This window comes from Haemaphysalis longicornis, unplaced genomic scaffold (assembly GCF_048455015.1).
Source record: "Haemaphysalis longicornis isolate Haplotype H1 unplaced genomic scaffold, Haemaphysalis longicornis Haplotype H1 scaffold_7, whole genome shotgun sequence".
Classification (NCBI taxonomy): Eukaryota; Metazoa; Arthropoda; class Arachnida; order Ixodida; family Ixodidae; genus Haemaphysalis; species Haemaphysalis longicornis.
In genome coordinates, this window is record NW_027526422.1 from 23,959,184 (window position 1) to 23,980,819 (window position 21,636).

At 47.4% G+C, this 21,636-nt stretch overlaps 1 protein-coding gene across 1 annotated transcript; it reads right to left on the reverse strand.

The window, feature by feature from the left end:
• Window positions 1–1,136: 1,136 nt before the first annotated feature.
• On the reverse strand, window positions 1,137–18,442 carry LOC144146201 (uncharacterized). Its single transcript, XM_077678166.1, has 8 exons — window positions 18,169–18,442; window positions 13,776–14,025; window positions 10,124–10,292; window positions 9,688–9,833; window positions 8,403–8,535; window positions 5,510–5,671; window positions 3,868–4,149; window positions 1,137–1,343 (listed from the first exon to the last, which is right to left on the reverse strand). The coding sequence occupies exons 2-8, from the start codon at window positions 13,823–13,825 to the stop codon at window positions 1,137–1,139; spliced, it is 1,149 nt and encodes a 382-aa protein (XP_077534292.1). The 5' UTR covers window positions 13,826–14,025; window positions 18,169–18,442.
• Between the last annotated feature and the right edge of the window lie 3,194 nt (window positions 18,443–21,636).

The window sequence follows — 21,636 nt, forward strand, 5'->3', positions numbered from 1 at the left end:
TTTGCTCGTCGCACCAGATACGCCTTCCATTCTGCTTTGTTTTTGTGGCTTTTTTTTAAGTTGCTGTCGAAAAGCGTTTATTCTGCAACTGAAGGAAATCGGCCAACCGCCGCTACATGGCCTTAGTGGTGTAATTCGAGCCGTCGAAGAACGTCAAGACGGAGAAAAAGAGAAAATTCTTTTGAGCGAGTTTGCAGGTTATCTGTTGGACATAGAGCTGTAATTTTTGGCTGTGGTACATTGCGACCCCATAATCTAAGTACTGGATGTGTTGGATGACAACGTTATGCGAGCATTTAGATTTCAAAAAAAGTTGAAAAAAGTGCTGTAGGTCCCTTTAATCAGTTGCTTGTTTCTAGCGTTAAATTAGGTACTTGTGTTGGAAACTGCATAATCTGGTCACTCTGAAAGTGTACTTGGTATACTAAACGAGAAACACAAATTTGCTGACTGTTTAAAACATGCTGCCCAAATTTTTTTTAGTGGGATGAGCATGAGGCACATGGTAAACGTCTTTCAAAGGTGTTCTTTATTTTTGTTACTTGCTGTACCCAAAACTAACGTCAAAAATCAAGGTGAAAATGTTATGATGCATGTGCATTTTATTGTTAATCGGAAGCCGCGACTACGGTGTAGCACTCAAACCACGCCCGACAGCTTTTTATCCAAAAGCAGAATGCGGCGTATACAAAAGTACGCTCCAAATACTTTTCGCGCCTCAACAATACCGTATTGTGAGTTGTCCAGGGTTAGACCTGGGTTTTAATTCCTATTATCGTTCTTAGGGGAGAATAAAATTCCTCACGTTTGCTGTTTATTATTTTTTAAGCAATTTATTCATACCAAGGGAGTGGTTAGTTAGAGTGTACAAATTAACTATCGTGGTACGCATTTAACATTTCTGATTCTTCATCAATGGACATTCAATCCCGAAAATTAAAAATGTATTAGGTATTACGTAAGCATATCCTACGTATTAAGCTTCGTTCGGTTCCTCGTTTAGTGCAAGCTTTACGCGTTAATGAGAGCTTATTGGCTAACTTTAAAAATCGCTGGATCGCCGATAAGATCGCCACGGGCGGCTAGAGGTTGTGAGCGCGATACCAGCCCCCGCTCCCCTCCAGCCTTGTATAGAATCAGGGGCAGGAACCGCCGGTGGAGTTCGAGTGGCGCCGGTGCCGCAGCTCCCGCATGAAGGCGCGCAGGCTGCGCGTCCGCTCGGCGCCCTCAAGTTGCGACCTGGTGGCGCCCCGGCGGCACTCGCCCCGCCAGTCGTCGCACTCGACGTCGAAGAGCGCCACGCTCAGGTTTCCACTCCGGTGTACGCTCAGCAGCGAGCACAGCTGCACGAGAAGAGAACGAAATCAGCGAGAGACTGTTCGCATTCTTCTGGCTAGTACGGCTGCGCGAAGCATTGCACTAGGCTTCTAACAGGGGCAGTGGTGATACGACCCCGCATAGAAACGAATTAATCGGCCATTCCACTCGGTGAAGGTGGTGTTAGCCAGTAAATTTGTATTGAAGCCGCTGTGTTAAGATAGTAAGGCTACGTTTACATAACGTTTCAGATTTATTTGTTCTGGCCGCAGCGTCATCGCCGTCTCGACGCTGTCTTTTGCGCTGGGCGTCGTTGCCCCCCTCTGCTTCCCGGGACGCCTGACGGACCAATGGCGACGGTTACATCCTGTCGTTCTCAACCCGCCGCTGCTCGCAGCGTCGTACCTCGTACCAAACACTAGACTATTTTACACCCTTTTTGGCGAAAAAGGATGTAGCATAAACGAGAAAAGTGGGTTGGGGGGCCCTTACACCCTTTTTCTTGAACCTCAACACTCTTAGTCGTAGCTTTACACCCTTCTTGTGTGGAAAAAAGGGCGTCGACGAACTTCAACATCCTTGGTTTTTGGTAGAGTATTGAAAGGGTGTGGAAAAAGTGTTCAGGTGTTGATTAAGGCCATGCGTGCATGTATAATTGCACTGCGAAGTACAATACATCCCCTGATACCCTTCTCCCCACCACGAAGCAAATGTTCAAGAGCAAAAAAATATTGTTCGTCTGCGATGCTCACTCGTTTCCATATATGGAGCGCCTCATGGCCCAAGTGCAGCTTGAGCATGTGAAGCGTCAATTTCAACTTTTGAAATTAAAAAGACTACCTATACGCTCCAAACATTTTTACACCATTATTGCCTAAAGATGTTGTAGTATAAGTGGAGAGTTTGGAAGTCATTACACCCTTTTTCTTAGGTTCTAACACCCTAATTTGTACCATTTCACTCTTTTTTTGGCGAGACAGGTGTTGACCGACTGCAACGCCCGTGATTACCTGTAGGCTGTTGAAATGATGTGAAATAACCATTCAGTTGGAAAAAAACAGCGAAGTTGGGGGTAGACCTAGCTTCTTCCGGTATTGCTTAGTTTTGCTAGGCTAGGGTAAGTGCTGAGGGGTGAGGCCAAGTTTAGGCAGATTTTACAAGGCTGTTCTAGTGTGTCCCCCACACTGACAGCGGATCCAAGGGGAAAACAAGCTAGGTCGACCCCCAACTCCGCCGTTTCTCCATCCTTGCACCACTAATGCAAGCTGCGCCAAGTTTTTTTTTTTTTTTTTCGTTTTAGTATCCCAAACGGACTAGTACCTTTAAAATGGTATAATTAAGAGGTGCGCATAAGCATGCACCCCTTGTGCTCACCCTCGAACAGGCTCGAAAGCCGGCTTCACTGCTACAATACCCTATCTGCGGTGGCGCACCCTTTACAGGGGGGGGGGGCGGTTCTTTTTCTGGGTATGTTTTGCTAACGCCACCGAATCTAGCTCAAGTTTAAAACAGCTCCGCTGGTAACAGTTTATGCCAATTCATATCGTTTTAAACATCGTGGGGTGCAAAACATCCCCCCACTTGTAGAAAATTTTCAGGCCGGCCGTGTAAACGGATACCTCCAAAGTTGTAGGTCTTTTACACCCTTCTTCTCAGTTTCCGACACCCTAATTTGTAGCTTTACTTCCTTGTGGGGAAAAGGGGGTCGAAATAATGAACACCATTCTTGATGGGTGTTGAAAAGGTGTGGAATGTATGTTTGGAAACAAAATTTTACGCCTTATTGAACATAATAAACACCGAACTATTAAAACGTTTTTGCGAATCCGCATGCTGACTTCTATATGCTCGCATTAAAACGCATAATTCCAAAGTTAGCTCTAAAATATCTTATTTTCGCGACAAGCCCACCGACCCTGTCGGAGGACTTTCCTCTGCTGGCCATAAAAGCAAGAGCAGATGTATCTCTAAGTCTCTAAGTATGTACTCGCTCTCCCCATGCATCCCTCTTGTTTTTTTTTTTTTTTTTGCTCAATTCATTTCTGCTCCAAGTTTGACTTGTGCGTGTTGAATGTGACGGTATGTCATGCTGCGTGCTCGCCGATCCGCATTGTCACGCGTAGCTACGCTGACCACACCCTTTTTTATGTGTTAAGCAACCTTACTCCCTTTTTAGGGTGCTCACAAGAACACCCTTTTTCAATTCTTACATTCTTGTTCAGCCAAAACACCTTTTAAAGGTGGGCGCTATGGGACAAGATTCTTACACACTTTTCGGCCTAAAAGGGTGTGAAAAATTTCAGTGTGTATTCCTCGTACCAACGCGCTATCCACTGCAAGAGTTCTCTCTTCCCGTAGTGGCTCGCCAACTACTTCCCAAACAAGTGGCCATAGCGCGTTTCTCCGCGAGGGACCCCTTGCACTCGGTTTCTGTCGCGCAAGCGCACTCCATGCTTCGAAGGGTTTCCTGCTCGCTTCCACGCAGACGGTTTGGTTAAGGATGGTCAGTTGCCGGAGGGCTTAAAACACCATAGCATATTTATCAAGAACCTTCGTTATATTCCGCTCATCATTTGGCTTAAAATGATAACACAGAGCTCGGCGCCATGGTGAGTTGTCATTACTTTCTTGTGTGTGTGTTTGGGGGCCGAACTCCGCAGTCTTGAGCGAATGGATAAGTATGGGTGGCGAGAGAGGGAGGACACTTGCCTTCCACCTGATCGTGTCCGCAGTGTCGTACGTCACCTGGTCAGGCTTCCGCCACGAGTATGCCGTGTGCTGCGTCCTGTCGACCGCCTGGTTCTGCAGCAGCTCTGGGCTCTCGCTGCACAGCTGTACGTAACACCGATGCCGAGTTCAAAGAGCGCGCTTCAGGTGGCAGTATCGTCGGGCAGTATCACTTTTTGAGCACCAAAACCTTCCAGAAAGGTATCGCCTACCGCGGTCTGGGCACACCCAAACGAAACTGCCATGTCACTGTGGCCTTTTGCAAGTTCCCCAGGTATATGCAGGAGAACGTCGATGCTCCCACCTCCTTTACCCGCTTTCCCCAGCACTGGTCAGACCATGGGTGGCACTGCTTCAGAAAAAGAGTAACCATCATCATCAAGCCGTAGGGTTGGGATATGAAACAACTTGAGTGAGAGGCCGGGTGGCGCCGGACTAGTATACGCCCAGGAACCTCGGTGGTTGGGCAATTTGTGGGCGGACCTTGCCCTCATATTGGTTTTGGTTTTGGGCGGTGACACACCGCGTATTACCATCCCAGTTTGGCAAAATAAAGAGGGAATAATTCTTTTGTATTAGCAAGAGTGGTGTACGTATTTCAAGACCCAATTTGCGGTGAGAACGAGACGGCCCTTTTAACTAACTGTAGCCGCGGTAGTATTACTTAGTCGGACACCTCTAGCGGTACATAGAAACCTTCACTATTCTCTTAGGTGTGGTTCCGCTTCAAGAAAGCCGTTCACAGGTGAAACTACCGGTCTACATGACTCAAGAAGATTCCCAAAACCGTGATTCAGCTTACCTTATTTTAAAAAATGGCAGCCACACAGCATCCCGTATATCAGCATGAACAGATAGGAGTCAGTCCGCTTTGACAATAACCACTTGCGGCTCGTGAGGGAAATGGGTCGCAAGTGAACAAATTATACACTATAATGCTCAAAGCCGCCTATAATCACCACCATAGGTACCTATGTATACACTATTTTCACTCAGACCCGACGACATTCGTTAAAAGCTTAAGTAGTGATATAACAAGTACTGCAGCACTAAATCGCACTCGTTTCCGCAGCGTTTTGAAGAAGCTGTTGATTAGTACTTACCATTACCTGCATGAATTACGTATGTTCACGTTTTTACAGAACTGCCCTTCTGACCCAAGAATTGCGTGAAATGAGCTCGGCTGCCAGATAAGTATTGGAAAACTAAATTTTGGGTCGCGAATTTGGCGGGGTAAATTTTGTTGTCTCAAGATTTTGCATAGCCTGCCCCCTGAAAACGTTACCTAAAAAAGGTGACCAACAATTTCACGTTATTCAGTTGCGTCGTATTCACATGCTTTCATCGATATAGTGTCCGCTATGGCCGTGTGAACCATCCCCCAAATAGGTTGTGACTCTCATAGTTTTTTCTGAAAAATGCACTGTGAACACTATAGGCGCGTGAAATGGCGGTGTTCCCTCACCTCTCCCGACGTACGGATGGCCGCCGTACCAGTGCGCGGAAGGCAGTCAGCGCCGATGAGCTGCTCTGCCTTGGCCCGGTACCAGCGTGCACACAGTGTGAACGAGACGGCCAGGGACGTTGGCTGCTGCAGGGACTTGCTTGCGTACGCCACCGTGTTGGGCTGCGGCCGGCAGAAGCAACGGGCAGGGTGGATAAACACCGGCTTGCACTTCGCAGCATGCTCTGGGACGCGTTAGGGGTATAAGGAACGTTTTAACACGGACGTGTTTTATGCTCGCTTAAACCAAGATCTTAGTGACGTTATATCCGCCACGGAAGTGACGTCGCCAGAAAAGTGCCACTGACGCGGCGGCGCCCGGATTCGAGCCCACGAACTCTCGCGTCTCGCCACAAAGGCAGGTACGTGGCGCTCTCCCCACTGCACTATGAATAGAAACGTGAGCAGCTCTACGAACGCGCCTTATGTCCTTTCTTATGACTCATTCAGATGGTGCTGTCGTCTAGGAGAGGCGAAGCGAAGTAGCGCATCATGACGGTAATGAGCGCCGGCAGTTGGCGCCTCGATGCCAGCGCCTTCGTGCACAGGGGACGCGCGTGAATTGAGGCACCCTCCGCTGTCGCGCTGTTCCCATGACCGTTGTGTGTTTCAAGCTGCTGTTTCTGTGCATGTCATTTTTGGTTTTGTTGTCTCGGAATCGTTTCTTGCGTGTCGGCTGGCGGGGTCAGGCTCACGAACCCTTCGCACATGAAGGAGGTTCCTTTAACGCTCAACTGCTCCTGTGAAGGCCCCTTTCACTTTCGTGTTCTACCGATTCCTATGAAAGAGGGATCAACCACAATTTTTAGCTACAACGATGCAGAGGTGTTTTACAGGAACTCCCGATCACGTCTGCGTTGTTTGCTTTCCAGCAGGCCGCATGAAAACATTGTCGTCCCTTGAAGGGGTCCTGGAAAGCGTTTCGAGCACACTACATGAACGCAGTCGTTAGGTTGGTTGCTTAGTCATGCTTTTTTACGTGCAGCGGAAAGCTCACAGTTTCGTTGCAAAGTTGGTGGCCGTTTCCCACCATTTCCTGCGTGTTTTGGACACCGCCATTTAAACGCATCTACGTCATCGATTCTGCCACGTGCGTCACGAAGCAGAGACCTTGCTATTGGACAGATTTTTCTCGCTCTTCCAGAGAAGAGAAGCGTCAGAGGCTTGCCGCAGCCTTTTTGTTTAATTATCGCTTCCTGCCATACGTTTACGCTCTATCGTGTAAAATCTGTTGCACTCTATTGTGTTGTATTTTTATTATATTGTACACGTCGTCACACGACGTGGACGGCGACAGAAACACGTCGGCCGATATAAAAACCCCGTAGTGTAACTGGCTCGCCGACCGAAGACACAGACAAAACCGGTCGACCAACGGGTCGTGGAGAATCGATCGAGAAGCGAAAACTACGCCCCGATAACATTCGTGCCGCATTGTATACCACTCTGTTTTGCTAGTTTGTAGAGTGCAATAAACTTAGGTCTATGAAGCCCATGCAACATAGCGCTAAACGATCTGTATTTTGGCTTACGACGCTTCGCCCGTGCATGCGCTGCGGCGACTAATTGGTTTCCACGTAGTTTCAAGCTGCATATGCTGTGCGACCGGCACGCTTGTAGAAAATGTAAGGTCAGTTGAGTGCAGAAGAATAGTTACGGAAGCTCGTTTAGGTAATAAGGAATCAATGTCGGTGAACTTTTATATCATAAAGCGTAAATCAACCGTGCAGCAAGTGCTATTTCCGCAGTGAGAAATCACGGTCGCAGCCGTGTTCGCTTCTCTTCCGGTAGCAATGCAGAACTTTGGTTGGTCACGCTTGTTTTAAGTTACACTTTCCTTTTTTATAACGAAAGAGAAACCTTCAGAGCTGCGCGCAATATCGACTATAACGAAGAAATATTTGATTCGCGCGAGGCTTGAACTCTGAAGCTAGGTTAAAAAGGCAGAATAAAAAATGGGTAACAGTTTGTAAAACTGCGAAAGCAGAAAGTGCCCTTTCGTGCGTGTACACTGTGGAAAACTTCATCCTGCAGTGCTGTGAAAAGCCGCCAGGCGAAGACCACATGATTCATCAAATAAATGAGAACGCAGGCCTGTTTTGTCAAACGAACTTTGTTGTGTTGTAATTTCTTGTTGCTGCGTTCTGGTCCAATTAGTTTGAAATGCCACAAGGAGACAGTAAAGATTACCTTGTTTACGGCGGGATCGAACAATACAATGATGCGTTTTAGCATCCAGAACTTTTGCGCGAGTCAGATTGCCGATTTGTAAGAGCTGCTGTGTTACAACAAATATCGGATATAGCGAACTAATTTTCTGCCCCGATCATACTTCGTTGTAACGAGTTTAGACTGCAGTACTAATTCGTTTAACAAAATCCCTGAAAGACGTGATCACTCGATGTATCCGAAAATGCGAACACCCATGTAATGGCAAAACCTCCTTGAGGGCCCCTTTAATTATGCTTCGTAACACGCGGAGTCAGTTAATTTATAAGGGCCAAGCGTTGCATACAGTGCCAAGCAAACCGTACCTGTGCCTCTGAAGTGCGTTGCTGCTGTTGACCCAAAAAGGGGGCCTAAAATATAATGTGGAGCAAAAGAATCTACATTTTCCTTAGTTTCTATACGTGAATAATCAAGCTACAGAAATATTTGAAGGGCCTAATAAAAGGCCACGTCCGGCATTTGTCAGCACTTCTTCGGGGCAGTTTGCTGATTTACGCTAGTGCTAGCTAACAGCTTTCTCTCATGTGAACTGGCGGAACAATTTGTCGCGCCGCTTTCAGCGGCCCGGGGAGAAGTGCGAAACGCGATTGTGGCGCAGCCGGGCTGAGACGCCCTGCCGACTTACCATCCCCAGGAGGCGCTTGTCACTGCTAGCTTCGTACGGCGCCGGACCCGAGGTCTTGCAACCACTGCGCCGCGTCGTGACTTCGTGGCTCGAGAGGTGCGTCCGAGCTATCAGGCAGCTGATCGCAAAAGACCTGTAGGTATCGAAAAACAGAGGATCCACAAATTCAACCGAGGCCTGTCCCATAGATGGCCCACCGCTGTATGTTATGCACTGCCTGAGTCTGATTGAATGATTTATTGAAACCAGACGATTGATTGATTGATTGATTGATTGATTGATTGATTGATTGATTGATTGATTGATTGATTGATTGATTGATTGATTGATTGTGATTGATTGATTGATTGATTGATTGATTGATTGATTGATTGATTGATTGATTGATTGATTGATTGATTGATTGATTGATTGATTGATTGATTGATTGATTGATTGATTGATTGATTGATTGATTGATTGATTGATCGATTGTAGCGTTTAACACGCCGACCAAATGCAGGCGATCAGGCGCGCCGTAGTGGAGGGCTCCGGATTGATTTTGACCACCTGGGTATCTTTAACGTGCGCCGAAATCTGGTACACATGGGCGTTTTTGCTTCTCGCCTCCATCAGAAAAGCGGCCGCCGCGGCCGGGAATCGAACCCGCGACCTCGTGCTCAGCAGCACAAACTGCCTCAGTCCATTCTTTGCTTCAACTTTTTTTTTATTCTTCCCTCCATGTACGCCAGTGTAGTAACATATGCGCGAAGCAAGCACGACATATTCTGTGATTACGTGCCTTCGTTATGGTAAAATGAAATAGGATTTTTTTGTTCAGGAATGTAGGACAAAAGCAGAAGCTTGAACTCGTTCTCTTTATATAGTACTCAAAATAACAACACACATTGCGAGCAATGAGGAGGTACACTTTAGCAAGAAATAATAAAAAAGGTGACATTGTAATGTTCATCTTAAGCTTTTAAGAACCCTTTTCAGTCTCCTGTTCTAGCTTCCAAGGCCATAAATTATGTCGAGAAAGATTCCAAAGGAGTCTTTGGAAAGAGTCAAAGATTTCACTGCCTGTTTGTTCATATTTTACGTATTCTTGAGAACCGCATCCGTTTGACACCTATGTATACGTTAGCTTCAATGTAAAAAAATTCATTTTTGTTAAATTTACTGCGGCTTTCTTTCGTTTAATTTTAAGTGATATTCACGTTTGGAAACATATTCGGCGTGCTGTGATATATTTGTTCCCGCAAAAAAGGGAATATACGATTCAAACAATTTGAAAATCTCGTACCGCAGGTGTTTTCTCAGCGCCTGGAAAAGTTCACCATTGGTGCCGACCCAGGGATGAATTCCCAGAATGATGTACGCTTCAGGCTGTCCCTTTGGAGAATATCGAGACACCTTGCGACTGAGCTTCTCCTGGATCTTTCGAAGCATCTGTAGCAAAACCGCAGGAAAAAGTGCCACAAGCAGAGAAGTTATCACGGGCACTGTGTTAAGGACCACACAAATTGAACTGAGGAATTTTCAATGTCTAAATTCTTACTAGTGGCGACAAATAAAACAAATTACGCATTGCGTATCTCAAAACATAAAATCCAATGATGCATACATGAAAAACAGCATCAAGTGCTCAACTCATGGTGAACTTTGTGGCTGAGGCTATCCGTACAGAAACACAGACATCAGTTTTGAAAGAATGACCCGTATTGAAGCAGGAGAGGTACCTTAAGTGTTCCAAAAACACGGCCCACAGTATCCGACGCTCTGGATTTGTTGGGATTGACTCGCAGGTCGAGAACTGCGTAGTGGTAGATATTCTTCTCTGCCCAGTAGTTCTTGAGCTTCCTGTCAACTTGCTTGCGCTTGAGGTGAGCCTTAACTTGTTTTAATTTCCTGAAACAGGTATGGCGATAAAACAGTAAGAAATGTTCACAAACACTTACTGAAGAGATATACGTTCATCATTCACACTCAGAGTTTAAAACTCGTTATTTCCGGCTTGCTGACGGCTCCTAATTCAATTCGTGGACATCCATAATTATCACTACCGCATAGCATTGCGTGCTCGCGTAACTGAATTTCGTCATATGTCTGCGTTAACAGCGCAAGGGGCGACGATGAGAAAAGAGCACGTGCGCCAGCCCTTTGTTTAGTGCACAAAGATACAGCGACGAATTCTATGGTGCAGCGTCCGTGCACCCACAGCAGTTACACTTCTGCAGCTACAAGGTGCAAGCGTGTCACGTGTCACCCCTGTAAAGGGTGCACCGCCACATGAAGAATAGCAATGCGGTGAAGCATTCGTGCATGCGGGCGACTTCAGCCCGTTACACTGCGGAGCGAAAGTGCGACGGAGAGAATGAGCGGAAGGAATGCATTTCCCCTGTACAGTGTGCACCGCCGCACAGCTACGAAACACAGCAGTGTTTCGCCAAGATGGGCTGCAGCACCGTTATCCGCTCACTGCTGCCACCCAGTGCATTTCAAATTTCCCGCCTTCGCAGTGCTCGCGCGCCCCTTGCCGGAAACTGCGCCAGCGGCAGTCTATTCTTTTTGTGCTCGCTTTAATTCCGTATGCTGAAGCTGCTTTGCGTCATTTAGAACGCGTTATTTTTTAAAGACGATAGTCTTTCTTGGGCTACTCAAACCCAGAAATTTTGGTCTGTCTGTATGTCTGTCTGTCTGTCTGTCTATCCGTCGGTCTGTCTGTAACTCGATTCAGCCACCCGGCCAATGTAAAATTAATATTGCGCAATAGTCTTATATACTCACAGCCAAATTTAAACCTCTAAGGCCGGTTTATATGTTCATACTTGTCAACTTTATTGAACAAGAACAAGACATTACGCAAATATAAGACAGGAAATTAGTACACAAGGAATATTTACAGTGGTCCTTTATTTAAAAATTCATGGATGCTTGGTTTTTCGATAACAAATGATATTATACATCTACTGCAGAAAACCGCCGCCTCCTGGTGGCATATGAAAAATCACGCGGCAACAGCACCGAGGAGGAGGAGGAGGAATAACTTTATTTTACGCTGGTTAGGAAAGGGTGTAGTTTGCTTGAGGAGGGGAGGTGCCCCTATTCCAGGGCCCCAGTAGCTCTGGCTGCACTCGTGGCCCGTCGTGCCAGCTGTCGCTGATCTTCCGGGTCCGAGCTGAGCAACGCAGCTTTCCACTGCTCAAGGGTTGGGTTGTGTATTCGGGGAATGTTTGGAATGTCGGGGCAGGCCCACGTAATGTGGTAAAGGGAGGCATACTGTGTTGTGCAAGAAGGGCATTTGTTCGAAGGGTGAATTGTAGGATACATGGCGTGGAGCCTTCCTAGGTGCGGGAAGGTGTTTGTTTGTAGTTGACGCCAGAATGTCGCTTCTTCTCTCGTTAAGGATTTGTGCGGAGGAGGAAAGGCTTGTCGGGTGAGTCGCTGGTGCTGTAGAATTGTGTGGTATTGCAGCATTATGGGCTCCGGGTAATTATCCTCCAGTGGCGCCCGGGAGGCATGGGCTCGGGCGACAGCGTTAGCTTGCTGATTGCCACGAAGAGAGTCGTGTCCGGGAGTCCATACTATTGTAACACTTGGGAGGTGTTCTGGCGCCTTACTGGCGAGAATGCGGTGCGCTATAGAAGAGACCCTGCCCCTTGCATAGCTCCGGCAGGCGGCCTGGGAGTCGGTGATGACGCGTACGTGTTTTTGGTCTGACGCGCTGGATACTATGGCCATGGCTATAGCTGCCTCTTCTGCCTCTGTTGGGCTGCTTTTGTTGACGGAGGCCGAAAATTCCACTAGCTAGGTTCCACGTTCTGCTTGGAACGCACGTGGAGCGCGGCCACGCGGTTCTATAAACCTTGTAGTCGGCCGCCTCCATCCACGCATGTCTTCGCAGTACTGCAGCACTGGCATCGAGGAACCCGGCCTGTAGCAGTGGAACGCGGTAAATTCAAATCGCCTTGCGCAAACCTTTAGTGTGTTTGGATGAGCGCGACGGTACAGGAACAGCATGAGAGGTGAGCGGGAAAGCAAACGGGGCATTTCCTTGGCAAATGTCTACAAAGACTATCGTGCAACGAAAGGAGCAGATACGCGGCCAACTTTTTTTTTTTCTCTCTTGCGCGGTTGGAGCCTTCTGCGTCATTTCGAACGCGTAATTTTTTTCTTGCGCGGCTGGAGACTTTCTGCGGCATTTCGAATGCGCCATTCTTTTGTTGCGCGGCTAGAGCCTTTCTGTGTCATTTCAAACGCGCCATATTTTTCTTGCGCGGCCGCTTTTTTCGTTTACTATCGTAAAAACCAACCCAACGAGCGTTCCTAACTAAACGAACGCAGCGGGCTACCGGTTGCATACACAAATTTTGCCTGAAATGTACGTGCAGTTTTCTTTGCGCCAAACAACGGGGAGATGTATGACAAGCGCCAGCGGTTCACGAAGTTCGAACGGTTATGACCATTTAAATAGTCCTAAATAGGCTTCGAAAATAAATAGGCTTAAAAAATTAATAGGCTTAAAATTTAAATTTTAAATAGGCTTCGAAAAACCACGCGGTTTAAACCGCGCGGTTTTTCGAAGCCTCAGAGTGACTCCCTGACCGCGGTGCAGAAGGCTCTACTTGGGTCCGTTATCTCGCTACACCGCCTGATTCCGGCAGTCGCATCGACCATTATCGAGCTAAGACGACAAGGCCAGCCCATAAAGTGCTCAGCACTTAAAACGTGTGACGCGAAAAAATGGAGTTTGCACGGACTTGTCAAGGGCGAACCCCTGCATAGAAGCTAGTGTTGCGGGGAAGCATATTGTCCTGGGACGTAGCTGGGCAATGCACCATAGCGCCCTGGCCCACCATCGACGACGACGACGGAGCGGCTTGCGTGCAGCCTGCGGAGACGGTCTAATGGCTACCTTCCCCATCGTCCACCACGGCTGTACTAGGTACCTCTTTGAGGACCTCGCTCGCGCTGCCTATACGCATGACGGGGGTCGACGCAACTGGCGTTCGCAAATTCTTATTTCGCTTTGCCATTCCTTCGGTCACGCCTATTTCGCCAAAATCGCTCCCTCAATTGGCTGTAGAAGGAAGTCTTTTCCAGGTATCTACCCGCCTTCCCACTCAAAACATCCTCAGACGTACGGGCGGTATAATTCATATTAAGTACGGAAGATGGAAAAATATCGGTCCACGGATCTCAAATGGCCGCTGAATAGTATTGCACAAATCAAGTGCTGCATGTCGCTAAAATGGGCCACACGTTTAACGTTAAAATTTATTTCACTGCAACTTTTCACCACTTCCCCCCCCTCCCCGCTTTCTTCTCGTGACGTCTTATCTCCCCCAGCGAGAGCCGCTGTTTAGCGCAACCTCCGTCCTCTGGGCCTACCTCAGCGGCACGTGGATGCCATAGGTGGTCTTAACAGACTTGGCGGCCATCCGCAGGAGTTTCTGCGTGGTCGCGTGGCTGTCGTTGCGCAGCGTGTCCCCTCCCGTGTCGAGCACGTAGAAGGGCAGCAGAACAACGTCGCACACGCCGTCCAGCGCCAACGAGCCGTAGTCCTCCCGCCAGTGGCCGCCCACGACGCACAGCACAGATCCGCCACGCAGCGGCGGCGCGGACGTTTTCCGGGCTCCAGCTGCAAGGAGCAGCAATGGATAAACTGCGCGTACGTGGAATATGCGCTGGGGCGGTATTCTCGTGTTTTGTCCGTTTTCTGTCAGTTTCAGAAGTGCCCGTATTGAGCAAGCCCTCGTTGGCTAAGAGCGAACACCCGGATGTGACGCCATGCAAGCGCGGCTTCTCGGAGCAACTCTATGCTCGGAGCAGACGATTTGGAGCAGACGATTTTTTGACGCCTTGTTGTTGGTTCGCTGGCGGAAAAATAAACGTATAAGAGATAGTTTAAAATAGGTTTTGTCGTTTAAAATGTGTTTACAAAAATAGTCGCGCAGAAGTCAACCCACAGCCCGCCTACAACTGGAAGTACGTCACAATAAAACGGACGCAAAACGGACGTTTTCAAAACGGACAAACACGAGAATACCGCCCCTGGACTCATGTATTGCGTTAAAGGCATGCCTTGTATTTCTGACAATTCAGTGGATGCCCTTAATATGAATGCGTCCACTGCTAATTTGCAGGACATTACGGAAAAATTCCTCGGGCACGATGTCAGTGAATACGAAGGTATTATTGTCAAATTTGCGTGCATGTGCGTGCATGTGCGTGCATATGCACGCACATGCACGCACATGCATGAAAACTTAAGAGCACACACAAATTTTTCCGACCAATTTCTCTAAGAAAAGTTTCTACGTTTAGTAACACGTCCACTGTCTTCACAAGCTGCCCAGCTGCCAAACTGCCATATCAAGTATGCTAAACAGCCAGCCATTTTTTTAACGACGATACGGAGTCCGTATGGTGTCGAGTTTTTTCTCTTTTTTTAAGGAAAAACGTCAGTAATTGGTACATTTTAGCGCCCACAGAACAGTAGTGAAGAGCCAATTAGCAAACTTGCTGATGTTCTGTAAGTGATACCTGACGGATCACTTTTTTTTTTTTTGGGGGGGGGGGGAGACTTTAATTCGCTTCACTTTGATGAAAATGAGGAAAACTCGAGAAATAATGCTGCTCAGCTTTATTGTAAGTTTAAAGAATTGGTGCCTCAGCTTGGCTTCAACCAGCACATTTGAAAACCTACCAGCAGTATGCAACCTTGGTTTTGATGTTATGCAACGACACAAATGTTATATCTAAAGTATCTATCATTCCCGGTATAAGCGATCACAAAGCGGTTATAGAATAATTATTGTTACTTAGTGCTTTGAAACAAACGCAACATCTTCGCCAAATTTTTATGTTTCACAAAGCAAACTACGCAGCTATCTATGCAGAATTTAAATCATAAATAGAATTTTTTTTTCGGCTGTTTGAATCCCTGGGCTTAGGAGATCTTTGGTGTCTATTTCGCGACAAAGCAAGACATCTATCTGAAACGCTTATACCGTCGAAGTACTAACGGCAAAAACAACACAAACGTTCGTTTAACGCAGAAATTCTCAAAATACTAAGGAAGGGCAGGCGAGCCTATAGACGTTTCTGCAAAAATAGTGAATTCAATAAACAGTCCTTGAAAGACGCTAACAAGAAGGGTAAAATTGCGATAAAAAATGCGCAGACAATTTTTTGGCCGGTTGAACATTAATTTTTAGCGAAATCCGAAACACTTCTGTAAGTACGTAAAGAAAACCGGCAAAGGTGACATTTATACAAAATCTTTTTCCGTAGATGGTACCACTGTGCAAACTAATGCTGAAATGGCGGAAACATTCAATACATTCCTCCTGTCTTTTTTCACAAAAAACGGTAACTGCTATTTTACCGTCATTTATTAGTGATGCAACCCCCTTAATGGACGACATCATTATAGATGTTCATGGTATAGATCGCCTCTTACGTGAATTAAACACTTCGAAAGCAGCCGGTCATGATGGGCTATCGTCATTTGTTCTTATGGAGTGCCATGACGCTATTGCAAAGTATTTAGCTATCATTTACAAAATGTCACTTGAGTCAGGCATTGTTCCCAAAGACTGGAAATTTGCTAAGGTAACTCATTTTCTTTAAGTCCGGGTATAGGAAAAATGTAAAAAAAAAATTATAGGCCACTTTCTTTGACTACCATTTGTTGAAAAGTCTCAGAACATATATGGTGCAGTATTTCAGTACCTCAACTGCATTAACTACCTTACAACCTCTCAGCATGGCTTTCGTAACGGATTTTCATGTAATACTCAACTGGTAGAATTTCATCATTACGTATCACAGGCCCTCTATAATAATATACAAGTAGACGCAACCTTCTTGATTTTAGGAAAGCTTTCGACACTACGTCATAACCTTCTGGACAATACGCTTGCATCCCTGAACATTAACAGTAAAATTCATACTTGGACATGTGACTGTCTGGACGGCCGCGAGCAATGTGTGGTTTTGAACAGTCATAAATATTGCTCTGTTTTGGTGAGTTCTGGAGTACCCCAAGGTAGCGTACTGGGACGATTATTATTCTTAATTTATATAAATGATATAAGAGAAAAATATTACTTCCGAAATCAAATTACTCGCTGTAACTGTTTCTATACGCAGATAAATTCACTAAGGGACACTCGCTACAGAAAGACCTGAAAATAGTAGCTCGGTGATGTGACGTATGAGGCATGAGCCTTTGCATCGAAAAAATGTGATCACCTCCGGTTTAAACGAAAATTAGCTATCACCCAAGCAAGCTATAAAATATAAGATAGAAAAATTAGTAGCGTCATGGGAGGCAAATACCTAGGCGTATACTTAGCCACTCAAGTGAATTAAACATAAAGAGTACACAATTACAAAGGCCAGTAGAATGTTATATTTTATCTGTAGAAATTTTAAAGATGCATGCAGAAAAGTGAAAGAGACACTGTATTTTATACATGTCCGATCTACCTTTATTAGGCATGTTTAATGTGGGACCCACACCAAGAATATCCTATAGAAAAATTAGAAAAGCTGCAAAGCCAGGCAGCGCGTTTTGTTACTAATAACTACTACCCTTTTGCTAGAATCTCAGTGGTTAAACTACCTTGGGCTGGGAACCAGTGCAGTCCAGGCGTAAAAAATTAAGGTTAACATTTCTCCACTGCATTTACTACAATAAAACCGGTATCGACAAAAAACATTATTTCCTGGAGCCAAACTACATATCACTGCGTCATGATAATTCCCAAAAAGTGTTAGAGTATTCCCACAGACCAAACATTTTTGCTAATTCTTTTTTTTTTCAAGCGCAATACGTGGTTGTAATTGGTTGCCAGGGTAATTGGTTAGCATACGAACAACGATCTCTTTTTCTCAAGTTTATGACAAGTGTGATGACGTTTTTTTGTTTTGTTTTTTTAACCAACACGAATTAGAGATCCTGGAAAAAGTGTAAATGTATGTATGAACGTATTTTTCCCCGCTGTTCTGTACGTTGCATGTCCCCCCCCCTCCCCCCCCCCCCCCCCCCCAAAAAAAAAAATGCCCCCGTGGCGATGTTAGTATCTGGCAAATAAATAAATCTACGCGAGCGAGTGTATCGCCTAAACGGTAACAAACAACCATTTCCGACTGGCCCACTTGGAAACGCGGGCGCACCTGTCGAGCCGTGAGGTCTGCTGGCCGACATCGAACGGCTCCGAGCCAGGTTACCTCGGAGCTTTTTCTCTTCCCCAGTGTCGTCCAGCTGGACCCACTCGGTAACCTTTTCCCGGAATAAAGAAGACGCCCGCGTCGTTGTGCCGTCTGTAGACAAAACAGGCAATGCGGGCTGACATATCTTGTACACGGGGCAACTCTTCTGATCGCCTGCGCTGTAAAAGGCACCCCGAGTGTCGAGAGTATGGCGCAGTTCCATTCGGGACACGTGTGTGACCGCAAGCGAAGCCGATTAGCACAGCATAAATGTGGCCAGCTAAAATAGATGTAGAAAGATCGCGGCGCCAGATCACGCTGAACGTACGGTTGGTCAGTTCGCAAATTTTATTGTGTTTTAAACATTAATATGGCCCTTCAACAATGTGCCTCGTCACGACAGGCAATAGCCAGTGATGGCCAGTTTGCAGATAACGGTCTGGGTTAATAAGAGATACAAACTTCTTTGTTAAGCTAATTCATAGTCTTCTATTGTTTCATTATAGTATGATTCAGACAGCGAGAAAGAAAATGATAATTCGCAATGACAAAAAACGAGTACCTTGTGGTGGCTTCTTTGCCTCTTCAACACGAGACCCAGCCGCAGACGCGTTCTTGCCATTGATTATGTACGAGCGGCGCTCCGGAATCTCGTTGTTCTCGGCCGTCGCTTCCAGGCCTGCCCCGCCGCCCGTGTTTGCTGCAGAGAAGCCCGTCCAAACGTCTCTCTCTACTCTTTGCACTCAAACCGCCATTCGGCCACAGTGCTAAACAGAATTCGCCATATGTGAGCGCCTCCGACTTTGAATTGCTCTCAGCACCAGCACTTCCGCGCCTACTGCAGCATGCGCCCTTGACCATCGTTCACACAGCCGTTTTTCACCCCGTCACGCACCGTCACGTCACCCGTCTTCCGTCATGGGCGACAGTTTCTCCGGCGATTTCTCGCCGAAAAAAGTGTGACGGTGATGGGAAGCCGAGCTCTACGTTTCCGTTCCGTCAACGCGACGGGACCACGCCCCGTAAATAATCCAATCAGAAAACAAATTTTTACGGCTAAATTTAGCAAAAAGCGAGCACACGTAAAATCCTAAGCCATTTTCTTTACTTTTCAGATTAAGCGCGTTCAATTCTAGGCTAAACTGATCACTAGGCAGACGATCCTGTACTGTGACGGAGGGCTTCAGGACGAATGCTGCTACGTCACGTCTCCGTCGCGGCTTTTTGACGTGATGGTGTCGTGACGGAGAAGGTGACGGCTGTGTGAATGAGGGCTTATTCTGTAAGAACCGAAATTAAAAGGCATTATTCACACAGCCGTTTTTCGCACCGTCACGTCACCGTCTTCCGTCATGGGCAACGGTTTCTCGTGCGATTTCTCTCCGAAAACAGTGCGACGGTGACGGGAAGCCGCGCTGTACGTTTCCGTTCCGTCAACGCGACGGGACCACGCACCGCAGTAAACCAGCCAATCAGAAAACTTATGTTTGCATTTCAGCAATTATAATAGCCACCTTGTATCGTAGTATCACTTTTTTTTTTTTACTTTTCAGATCATGCACGCTCAATTCTAGGGTAAAATAGGCAGACGACCCTGTGAGAGCTCCAGTACGAACGCTACTCCGTTACGTCTCCGTCGCGGCTTTTTGACGTGACGGTGCCGTGACGGAGAAGGTGGAGGCTGTGTGAATGAGGGCTAACCCGCCGCCTGCCAACACACGCGCGCACACAGCGCGGCTCTGGCACTGACGCGCCTTGAATAGCACGTACTTTCTCACACCTCTGTCCTCCCTTTTACCCAAACTGGATTTCGCCGCTACATATCCTCTCAGGATACCCTCCTCCGTATTTCCCACGACGTCTACGTTTATCGTAGCTCCTCTCAGCTCCATGGGATCCTTGCTCTCGACATTCATAAGGCCTTCGATGATGTTCAGCACACTGCCATTCTCGCTAATTTAGCCAAAACTAACTGCGGATCTCGCATGTATACCTAAATCCACTCGTTCCTCTCTAACCGTACCGCTTTTTTCTCTATCCCGGGCTCTACCTACCTCCCCCCCCCCCCCCCCCCATTTTATCTATCAGCTGGTACCCTTCAAGGCTCCATCTTGTCACCCAACCTTTTTAACATCGCTTTAGCTTCGCTTCCTCCACTATTAGATGTCATCCCCCTTCTCTCCTACTCTATATACGCGGATGACATCACGCTCTGGTCAACCAAGGGCAGTCCCGGCCAACTGGAGGTCACTCTTCAGCAAGCGTGTGACGTCATCCAAGGCTATGTCACGTCTGTCGGCCTCTCTATTTCGCTTTCAAAATCCGCTCTACTCGTATAGTCAGTAACAAGCGTGGGGTGGCACCGGACCGCTTTCTTCCTCAGGTACAAATTTTGTAAGCCGTATGCCGCATGTTGACACCCTTCGGATCCTCAATCTCACCTTAAATCATGCGGGCACCTCTGTACCGACTCTGCGGACACATCACAATCAGATCACGCAGCTTTCTCATCTCCTCCGTCGGGACTGCACGATCACCTGCTCCGCATCATCGATGCTTTTGTTATGTCCCGTATACTATACACAATTCCGTATTTGCAACCCTCGCCATCTCAACTCTTGTCCTTCGAGGCCTCCCTCCGAACTCTTTACCGCATCGCTGTAGGAGTACCCTCCAACGCCCCTAGCGCCACCCTTCTGGAACACGGGATATACAATACTCTTGAAGAACGCATCGCGTACCATCGCCAGGCCCAACTCGAACGCCTGCAGACTTCTGCCCAAGGTCGTGCTATTCTCAATACACTTAACTACCTCACTTCGCAACTCCCCCCCCCCCCCCCCCCCCAAACCACCGAAACTCCCTCCTTGGGTGACTTTCGATAATTTACGGGTTGAGTCTTTGCCCCGCAACATGAACCCTGATCGACACCCTGCTCGTCGTGCACTGGGCGTCCAGGCCCTCTCCAAAAGAATTAATTTTCTACTCTCCCATGGTTCCATCGTTAACTTCACTGACGCCAGCGACATCCAGTCAATCTCAACGGACAGGGCTTAATTTCTCCAACTTCCTTCTTTAAACACTGCCACGCTTTCCTTTCTTTCCCCACCGGATTCGACCTCCCTCGCCACTGCCTTTGCAATAGAGCACGCTACTCTTACTGTTCCTACCAGCACGTCAGTATATATCTTCTCCGACTGTCAGTCAGCCCTTCGTAATTTCGCTCACCATGAGACCCACCCACACACCACTGACTTTGTCACTCCGATACTTGCATCGAATCCTCGTCCACGTTTCACACTGGTTTGGGTTCCTGACCACGCTGGCATGAGCCGAAACGCCTTAGCAAACGCGCTCACCCGAGTACCTTTCCCGGGTCCGCCCATGTCCTCGCCAACCTTGTACCACCCGCCGTCGCTTCATACTCAACACCGCGTTTCCCGCCGTTACCGATTGCACGCCCAACGCCTATCACGTACCCTGTACCCACCCCCCAGTTCCCGTCTAACTCTTGAGGCTGCGTGCCTCATTCGGCAGGCTCAAACCTCCTCACTCCCCTCCCATCACATTCTTCACCGCATCCATTGTCGCCCTGGCCATCCTTCCTGTCCCACCTGTTCTTCCCACCCATCCATCCCTCATTCTTATTGGGACTGCACCCCGCCATCTCTTGCCCCATCCCTCGCCTCCATCACCTCCTGGGAGCTCTGGCTGTCTCCCCCGCCGACGGTAAACTTCCAGGGTACCCAGGAAGCTCTCTACAAGCACGTGCACCGGATCCGCACGGGCATTCTGGAGTACTACGTGGATTCGGGGAATTGAACTTTCAAATTAGGACCTGGACTTAGGTCCTGCGAAAAGTACAAGTTTGTTCTCTCTCTCTGCTCATGATGCTGCAGCGACATTGCGATACTATGGCCGTGCGATGATGCTTCTTCCATATTGCGTTAACCAGGGAATCATGATGCGATGATGCAGTGCGGTCATCCCTATTTCACGCTAGGTTGCGAGTTTCATCAGGAGCGCAACA

Excerpts from the sequence above, each read along its gene's own strand:
- LOC144146201 (XM_077678166.1), bottom strand. The coding sequence starts at position 13,825 with ATGGCCGCCAAGTCTGTTAAGACCACCTATGGCATCCACGTGCCGCTG. Across the intron at positions 9,834-10,123 it reads GTGTTTTTGGAACACTTAAG|ATGCTTCGAAAGATCCAGGA; the intron begins GTACCTCTCCTG and ends GTTTTGCTACAG. Across the intron at positions 4,150-5,509 it reads CCATCCGTACGTCGGGAGAG|CTGTGCAGCGAGAGCCCAGA; the intron begins GTGAGGGAACAC and ends TGTTACGTACAG.